The 10,080-nt window shown below is 58.9% G+C and overlaps 1 protein-coding gene across 1 annotated transcript in view; it reads right to left on the bottom strand.

The window, feature by feature from the left end:
• Positions 1-229: 229 nt before the first annotated feature.
• Positions 230-10,080, bottom strand: part of LOC107307494 (pre-mRNA-splicing factor ATP-dependent RNA helicase DHX16-like) — a gene marked incomplete at its 3' end in the record, with an annotated part of 31,893 nt that continues 22,042 nt past the window's right edge. The window contains 6 exon segments of the mRNA XM_015851000.1: positions 230-392; positions 1,316-1,383; positions 3,087-3,319; positions 6,166-6,328; positions 8,643-8,783; positions 9,731-9,932. Of these exon segments, the coding sequence (XP_015706486.1) occupies positions 230-392; positions 1,316-1,383; positions 3,087-3,319; positions 6,166-6,328; positions 8,643-8,783; positions 9,731-9,932 (970 nt within the window).

The following is a 10,080-nucleotide window of genomic DNA, read 5'->3' as shown; positions in this document are numbered from 1 at the left end:
TTGGGGAGGGGGAGAGGGTGTATGGGGGCTCGAGGGGGGTATTGGGGTTGGACGGAAGACGGAGTAGGGGGCATGGTAGGGGTGGAGGGGCGATATGGGTTGGGGGGGGGGAGTGGGGGTATGGGGGGTGGATGGAGGTATTGGGGGGTAGAGGGTGGTGAAGCGGGGGATATGGATTAGGGAGGGGGGAATGGTAATGGATGGACCCATACCCCCCCCATACCCCCACCTGGTTGTAGACATTGAGCAGCACCAGGTGGTCCCCCCCCGGGATGTGGAATCCCAGCCGGGCGCTGTCAGCGTGAAGGACTCGATCCTTGGGCCGGTAAAAGACGGCGTTGTTCACCGACAACATGGCGGCCACCGTCAGCACCTCCTCTGTGCAGCCGTACCTATAAGGGGGGGGTCAGTGTGACCCATAGGGGACACCTATAGGGAGGGGGATGCCCATAGGGGATAGCTATAGGGGATAGCCATAGGGGATAGCCATAGGGAGGGGGATGCACATAGGGGATAGCCATAAGGGGTACCCATAGGGGATAGCCACAGGGGATTGCCATAGGGGATAGCCATAGGGGATGCCCATAGGGAATGGCCATAGGGGATGGCCATAGGGGATGGCCATAGGGGGTACCCATAGGGGATGGCCATAGGGGATGCCCATAGGGGGTAGCCATAAGGGGTGCCCATAGGGGGTACCCATAGGGGGTGCCCATAGGGGGTGCCCATAGGGGGTGCCCATAGGGGATGCCCATAGGGGGTGCCCATAGGGGTTACCCATAGGGGATGGCCATAGGGGATGGCCATAGGGGATGGCCATAGGGGATAGCCATAGGGGATAGCCATAGGGGATGGCCATAGGGGATGGCCATAGGGGATAGCCATAAGGGATAGCCATAGGGGATGGCCATAGGGGATGGCCATAGGGGATAGCCATAGGGGATAGCCATAGGGGATAGCCATAGGACACAGTGGGATACCCATAGGGAATAATAGGGACACCCATAGGGATGGGGACACCAATAGGGAACAGTGGGACCCCCATAGGGGATACCCATACGGGACACCCATAGGGGACACCCATAGGGGACAGCCATTGGGATGTGGACACCCATAGGGGACAGCTATAGGGATGTGGACACCCACAGGGATCAATGGAGACACCCATTGGGATGGGAACACCCATAGGAGACAACAGAGGCACCCATAGGGGACAATAGGGGCACCCATAGGGAACAATAGGGACACCCATAGGGAACAATAGGGACACCCATTGGGATGGGGACCCCCATAGGTGCCAATGTGACCAACTCACTGCTCGGACGCGAGGATCATCTTGGCCAACATGGGCTCCACCGGCAGCTCCGCCATTCGCCGGCCCAGCTGGGGACACCACGAACAACCATTAACAACCAGTAACCCATCCCAGTCCATCCCATCCCATCCCAGTCCATCCCATCCCATCCCCATCCCAGTCCATCCCATCCCCACCCCATCCCCATCCCAGTCCATCCCATCCCATCCCAGTCCATCCCATTCCCATCCCATTCCATCCATCGCCACCCCATCACCCCATTACCCCCCCATGTCATCCGGCATGACGCCCGCCATTCCCTATCCATTTCCATCCATTGCCACCGCGCCATTCATTCACATCATAGTCACCCATGCCCATCCATCCCTCCATCATTCCAGTCCTTCATTCCATCCATTGCCGTCCATTCCATTCCGCATTCCCACGACCATGTGCCAACCCCATTCCCAGCCATTCCCAGCTATTCCCAGCCATTCCCAGCCATTCCCAGCCCCCATTCATTCCCCCCCATTCATGACCATTCACACACATTGCCCACCGTCTTGCCACCCATTCCTCCCATGTCCATTCCATCGCCAATCCACCTCATTCCACCATTCCGCATCCATTCCCAGTCCATTCCAGTCCCATTCCCCCAACCCCCCTATTTTTGCCATTCATCCGCAATCCATCAATCCATCCACCGCCATCCCACCCAGTTCCATCCATCCCATCGCCATTCCATCCATTGCCCCCAGTCCATCCCATGCCCATCCACACCATCCCAGCCCATTACCCATCCATTTCCCCCCCCTCCCCGCATACGTTGGTGAGCTCCCCAGGTGGTTGAGTGCCCCAGTGCGTAGAGCGCGCTCAGCAGCGCAGCAGCACGCCTCGTGGGGGGGGTCCAGGAAGTAACATGTGGAACTGATGGTAAATTGATACCTGGGGGGGGGGGCACACAATGGCACCAATGGACTCAGTCCCCTAACAGAACCCCAGCCTCGCGATAGGCACCCAGTGATCCACTGCCCTAGGTCTAACAGCCCAATAGCCATATAACCCTCCTACTAAACGCTCTGCTACCAACCCTACAACCGGCCTACCAACCTTACAGACCTCCCTACGAGACATCCAACCCCCACACACAGACCCATACCCCCCTCTGGATCCTAAGCCGCCCTAGCAAACTAAACAGCCCCACCGAACTACACCCCCCACAGGCCCACCAGCTCTATAGGCCAATATGCCACACTGGCCCTAGAACCCCACATCGCCCCATAGGCCCACGCACCCACAGTACGCGCCACACTGCTCTTCAAGGCCCAACAGTGCCTAGGCCCATGGATCATAGCCCCCACACACCCATAGGCCTCATAGACCCGCCCAGCACCCAAGACCCATAGGCCCAACAACCGCCACAGACCATATGCCTCCACATCGCTCCTATAGGCCGCCACACCACCCCATAGCCCAGCCACCATAGCCCATAGGCCCACACCACCCATAGACCAATAGTCCCAACACCATAGACGTCCATAGGCCTCCACACCACCCCCATAGTCGCCACTACGCCGCTTAGGCCCAAGGCTCACACTGCCCCATAGGGCCTACTGCCTCCCATAGACCCCATAGGCTCACACGGCCCCGCCATAGGGCTAGTAGACCCATGACCACACAACCCATAGACCCATAAGGGGCCATTAGTCCCTGTCGTGCCTCGCCCACCGCCGAATAGGCCTCACACTGCACAGTAGGCGCTATCGGCCCAATAGGCTCTTGTGCCCCCCACTCCATAGGCGCCATAATACCTCATGAGTCCTCTGTGCCCCATAGTGGCCGCGACTGCCCAATTGCGGACACATGCATAGGTAGCAGCAATCAGCTCGCGCTCGACGCATGAATACGCAACCAGCGGCGGCGCGGATGGAGATCGTCGCGCAGTCGGTGGGGACCAGCGACGCCGGAATCGCCGATCCCGGGCGGAGAAGTGGCTGTGGATCCCCTGTGGATGCTCTCGACACGCTCAGAGTTGAAGAATCCGTCATAGATTCCATACCCCACACTCCCTCGGCCGAATAGTGACCCTATATAACCCCCGACGAGGATCTCGCCATAGGGCCCTACAGGCCCCATAGACTCCACACACCCAGTAGGGCCATAGACCCTCTAGGATCCCCATAGCCCCCATCTGGTGCCCACCCACCCAGTATAGTCCAGCAGGGCCCCATAGGCCCCACACCGGCCCCCTGCATAGGTCCGCTATAGGGCCCCAAGTCCCCTCTGTGCCCCACGCCCGTCCCACGGCCCAAGGACCCCAATCCGCCCCATAGATCCCCATTAAGGCCCCAACTACTGCCCCACAAACTCTATTAGGCCCCACAGACCCGCCCCCATCAGTCCCGCATAGACCCATCCGTTGGCCCATAGACCCCAACACCACAGTCTATAGTGAGCCAACGCCCCCATAGTCCCCCACAGGCACCCGCCCCACTTGAGTGCTGCCCCCCGTACGGATGCAGCAGACTATTAGGGTTCACTAACAGCCCCAATACGGCCCGACAGATTCCCAATGACCCGATATGACTGCCACATGCCCCATAGGCCCTCTAGCCCTCTGCCCCTCATAGGCCCCAGTAGCCCCCCCCCCATAGTCCCCACAGTCCCCTCTGTGCCCCCCATATCCCGCCCCACACCGCCCCATAGACCGACAGCCCACAGACCCACACACCCGCTTGGTCCATAAGGCCCATAGACCTATAAGAGACCCCATAGGGCCCCCGTCACTCTGCCCCATTAGCCTATGGCGCCATAAGTCCCTCTGTGCCCCAGGTGCCATAGGCGCCCTATACCCCATAGTCCCCTTGGCCATAGGCCCAACTGCCCCCATAGCACTGATACCCAACAAACCCCCCCATATACGCCACATCCCACCTCCATAGACCCCTAGGTCGCCCACAGACACGCCACACACCCCATAGCCCCATGACCCTACATCCCCCGTATGAGACCCAAGTAGATCCATTGGCCCAACCTGGCCCATAGACCCTTATAGACGCCAAGACGCATAGGCCCTACAGGCCCCCATCATGACCACACCTGCCCCATAGGCGCCATATACCCCTCGGTGCCCCATCAGACCTCATAGCCCTAAGTAGTCCGTCATTAGGCGCCCGACTCTCCCCAAGGCCCAATAGACCCCAATCACCCCATGAAGACGTCCCATAGTACAAACCACCCCAGATAGTCCCCATAAGGTCCCCTGTGCGGCCCATCCCGCATTAGGCCCCACATGCTCCATTAGTACCCAGCCCCGACACTGCCCCAGTAGAGACCCTATAGAACCCCCACATGCCCACTTGGCCTATAGCCACACCACCCGTCTACAGGCCCTATAGACGTATAGGCACACTCCTGGCCCCATTAGGCCGCATGACCCACAGCTGCCCCTATACGGCCGCCACACCCCTCCAAAGGACCCCAAATCCCCCCATAGCCCGATAGGGCCCATAGTCCCCCCCGGCCGCTAATGAGGACCCCGGCCCAGATGCTCTACAATCGCCCCAAACCCACCACCTCATGAGACTCAAGGGCCCACAGACCCATAGGCCCCACGAACCAGCCCAAGACCTATAGGGACTCATAGACCCCATGAGGCTCATAGTGCCTCTGTTGCCCCCACCCCTGTTTCTATAGGCCCATATACCATAGACCGCAGAGTGCCTTGTGCCATAGGTGCCCAATAGGCTACATCACCCATATACCCATAGTCCCTCGTGTGCCCATAGCCATAGAACCCTCACAGGACCATAAGGCCATAATGGCCCCATGAGGATCCATGGACCGACACACCCTATACCCCTAGGTCCCCTCTTGTTCGCCATAGGCCCATCGCACAAACTCCCCATAGGCCTATAGGCCAAGTCCCCTCTGTGTCCACCCCATAGCCCCACACTGCCTAGGCCCTATAGGCCCCACAGCCTCTGTGCCCGGCCCACCTGCCATAGGCCCACATCTGCCCCAAGACCGCATAGACCCCCAACACACCCCCATAGACCCATAACCGCACAAGCACCCATATACCCATAGGCCCAAATCGCCCATAGACCCATAGTACCCCACTGCCCGCATAGACCCCAGAGTCCCCTTGTGCCCATAGGCATAGGCACAATCACCCTAGACCCCATACGTCGCGCTCTGTGCCCTAGGCCGCACAGTAGAACCGCCACACCGCTCCCATAGCCCATAAGGCTCCATACACCCACACCCCCGTATACCATAGTCCTGCTGTGCATAGGCCCGATAGGCACCACACTGCCCATAGGCGCCTCTAGGCCGCATTAGTCCGCTCTTGTTCCCCCACCCAGACAGCCAGAGGCCCCATAGTGCCCTCGTGCCCATAAGGCCCACTACTGCCCCATAGACACATAAACCCCCGCCCCCATATTACCGCACACACCCCGATAGACAGCCATTAGTGGTTCAGTCAGACCCCACAGCCACCATAGAGCCATGGGAGCCCCTAACTGCGCCTTTAGACCATAGATCATAAGGGCCCCACACTGCGCCAGTAGACCTATAGACATCACAGACCCATAGGCCTACAGCCCCGATGAGACGGCCACACCACCATAAGGCCCCAAGACCCTGATAGACCCGAAATAAGGACTCTGTGCCCCCCACCCCACAGGCCCCATAGGCCCCACACCGCCCCCCATAGGCCCTATAGGCCCCATAGTCCCCTCTGTGCCCCATAGACCCCATAGGCCCCATAGTCCCCTCTGTGCCCCCCACCCCACAGGCCCCATAGACCCCACACCGCCCCCCATAGGCCCCATAGGCCCCATAGGCCCCATAGGCCCCGCACACACCGAGGCTCTTGAGCAGCAGCACGAGGCAGCCCAGATCCGCGCGTTGTATTTCGGGCACCGCCGTCTCCTCCAGCTCGTGCTGGAACGCCCAGGCCGTGTACAGCCGGAAACACTTCCCAGGGGCAACACGGCCTGCCCGCCCTGCGCGCTGATTGGCTGAGGCCTAAAGGGGCGGAGACAAGCGTGAGGTGATCTGAGCGCTGATTGGATGAGGGGGTTGGGCGGGAAATGAGGCCTAAAGGGGCGGAGACGAGTGTGAGGTGATCTGAGAGCTGATTGGCTGAGGCCCAAAGGGGCGGGAATCGAGGCCTAAAGGGGCGGAGACAAGCGTGAGGTGATCTGAGCGCTGATTGGCTGAGGCCTAAAGGGGGCGGAGACAAGCGTGAGGTGATCTGAGAGCTGATTGGCTGAGGACTAAAGGGGCGGGAATTGAGGCCTAAATGAGCGGAGACCGGCATGAGGTGATCTGAGAGCTGATTGGCTGAGGGGGTTGGGCGGGAAATGGGGCCTAAAGGGGCGGAGACCAGCGTGAGGTGATCTGAGAGCTGATTGGATGAGGTCTAAAGGGGCGGGAAATGAGGCCTAAAGGGGCGGAGACAAGCGTGAGGTGATCTGAGAGCTGATTGGCTGGGGCCTAAAGGGGCGGGAAATGAGGCCTAAAGGGGCGGAGACAAGCGTGAGGTGATCTGAGAGCTGATTGGATGAGGTCTAAAGGGGTGGGAAAGGAGGCCTAAAGGGGCGGAGATCGGCGTGAGGTGATCTGAGCGCTGATTGGATGAGGGGGTTGGGCGGGAAATGAGTCCTAAAGGGGCGGAGACAAGCGTGAGGTGATCTGAGAGCTGATTGGCTGAGGCCTAAAGGGGCGGAGACAAGCATGAGGTGATCTGCGCGCTGATTGGCTGAGGCCTAAAGGGGCGGGAAATGAGGCCTAAAGGGGCGGAGACAAGCGTGAGGTGATCTGAGAGCTGATTGGATGAGGCCTAAAGGGGCGGAGACCAGCGTGAGGTGACCTGAGAGCTGATTGGATGAGGCCTAAAGGGGCAGGAATTGAGGCCTAAAGGGGCGGAGACAAGCGTGAGGTGATCTGAGCGCTGATTGGATGAGGCCTAAAGGGGCGGAGACGAGTGTGAGGTGATCTGAGAGCTGATTGGCTGAGGCCTAAAGGGGCGGGAATTGAGGCCTAAAGGGGCGGAGACAAGCGTGAGGTGATCTGAGCGCTGATTGGATGAGGCCTAAAGGGGCGGAGACAAGCGTGAGGTGATCTGAACGCTGATTGGCTGAAATTTGCAGAGATATAATGGGATGGAGATGGAGTCTGAGGAGATCTCTGCACTGATTGGCTGAGGACTGCATGGGTATGATAGGATGGCTACGGGCCTCACATCTATGGGTGCTTATGGGGGCTATGGGGCACTTATGGGGTTTTGATGGGATTATGGGGTGATGGTTATGGGGTTATAGGGCACTTATGGGGTTATGGGGTGATGGTTATGGGGCTATGGGAGCTATGGGGTTGTGAGGTGCTTATGGGGCTATTGGGATGTGGGGCTATGGGGCACTTATGGGGTTTTGATGGGGTTATGGGGCTATGGGGCTATGGAGCTGTGAGGTGTCTATGGGACTATGGGGATATGGGGCACTTATGGGGTTTTGATGGGGTTATGGGGTTATAGGGCACTTATGGGGTTATGGGGTGATGGTTATGGGGCTATGGGGCTATGGAGCTGTGAGGTGTCTATGGGGCTATGGGGATATGGGGCACTTATGGGGTTTCAATGGGGTTATGGGGTGATGGTTATGGGGCTATGGGGCTATGGGGTGATGGGGATGTAGGGCACTTATGGGGCTATGGGGTTATGGGGTGATGGTTATGGGACTATGGGGCCTATGGGGTTGTTGGGAGCTTATGGGGCTATGGAGCTGTGAGGTGTCTATGGGGATATGGGGCACTTATGGGGTTTCAATGGGGTTATGGGGTGATGGTTATGGGGCTATGGGGCCTATGGGGCACTTATGGGGCTATGGGGATATGGGACGCTTATGGGGTTTCGATGGGGTNCTTATGGGGTTTCGATGGGGTTATGGGGTGATGGTTATGGGGCTATGGGGCCTATGGGGCACTTATGGGGCTATGGGGATATGGGACGCTTATGGCGTTTTGATGGGGCTATGGGGTTATAGGGCACTTATGGCGTTATGGGGTGATGGTTATGGGGCTATGGGGCTGTGGGGCACTTATGGGGCTATGGGGCCAAGGCTTATGGGGATGTGGGGTGCTTATGGGGTTATGGGGTGATGGTTATGGGGCACTTATGGGGCTATGGGGTTACGGGTTATGGGTATGTGTGTTGCTTATGGACCTATGGGGCACTTATGGGGTGATGTTTATGGTGTTACATGGCACTTATGGGGCACTTATGGGGCTCTTATATTCCTATGTGTCAGTGTGGAGGTCTGTCCCTAGGGGGCGCTGTTACCCGTGAGCACGGAGTGACGATGAGCGACTCCATCCCAGTCCTTGCGCTGTAACTCTTCTGCTTACAGAACCCGGGATCCAGCACGTACACAATCCCGTCGATGGTCAGCGACGTCTCTGCGATGTTCGTGGCCACCACCACCTTTATAAGGGACCCGTAAGCCACGCCCACTTCCGGGGACACGCCCACATTAAGCCACGCCCACTTCCGGCATCGATCTTCGCCAAGATCCGCCCACTTCCGGGTTAGCCTCACTAAGCCCCGCCCACTTCCGATATTGACCCTCGTTAAGCCCCACCCACTTCCGGGTTACTGGCCCCAATCAAGCTCCTCCCACTTCCGGGTTATGCCCACATTAAGCCCCGCCCACTTTTGGGTCGCGGCCACATTAAGCCCCGCCCACTTCCGATATCGACCGCCAATAAGCCCCGCCCACTTCCCGGGCGCTTCCGCATCAAAAGCTCCGCCCACTTCCGGTGCTGCCCACCATTAAGCCCCGCTCACTTCCGCGTTGAATCCGCTCACGTGACCTCCGCACTGTTCTTAAAGGGGCAACGCATCCCACCGTGCCACCTTCCCTCCCTTAAATGGGCAATGGAGGTGGGCCCACACTCTCTTAAAGGGGCCTCGCATCCTCTCTTAAAGGGGGCAATGCCTCCCACTGTGCTACATTCCCTCCCTTAAGTGGGCAATGCGTTCTCTGTGGGGTGGGCCCACATGGTCTTAAAGGGGCCACGCCCCACCCTATGTCACACCCTTTTCCCTTAAAGGGGCAATGCATCTCTGTGGGGTCAGCCCCCAAGTTCTTAAACGGGCAATTCATTTTGTGGGGTGGGCCCACACCCTTTCTTAAGGGGGTAACACCCCTCCCCATGCCACACTCTTTGTCCCTTAAAGGGGCAATGCCCTTTGGTGGGGGTGGGCCCACAAACACTCTTAAAGGGGCAACACCCCTCCCTCGACCACACCCCCTCTTAAAGGGCCAACACCCCTCAGACCACACCCCCTCTTAAAGGGGCAACACAAGCTCTGCGAGATGGGCCCACCCCCTACCCCCAAAACCCTTCTCTTAAAGGGCCAGCGCTCACTTTCCGGGCTCCGGGCGGCGTGGGCTCGAAGATCCGAGCCTGCATGTCTGAAGGGAGGTTGGCGTAGATGGGCAGCACCAGCAGCTCCGCCATCTTGGAGCCCAGGCGACGACAGCGCTCCTGGAGCAGCTCCACACAGGCCTCAATCTCCTCCTATGGGGGGGATATGGGGGGGTCAGGGACAATATAAGGTGGGGAGGGGGTTGGGGACACCATAGGGGGACATTAAAGGGATGGGGGGGGTTGGGGGCACCATAAGGGGACATTAAAGGGATGGGGGGGGGAATGGGGGCACCATAGGGGGACATTAAAGGGATGGGGGGGGGTTGGGGACACCATAGAGGGATATT

This window comes from Coturnix japonica, unplaced genomic scaffold (genome assembly GCF_001577835.2).
Source record: "Coturnix japonica isolate 7356 unplaced genomic scaffold, Coturnix japonica 2.1 chrUnrandom626, whole genome shotgun sequence".
In the NCBI taxonomy this organism is placed as follows: domain Eukaryota; kingdom Metazoa; phylum Chordata; class Aves; order Galliformes; family Phasianidae; genus Coturnix; species Coturnix japonica.
The sequence above is the reverse complement of the archived record's forward strand: the minus strand, read 5'-3'. Positions and strand labels throughout refer to the sequence as shown.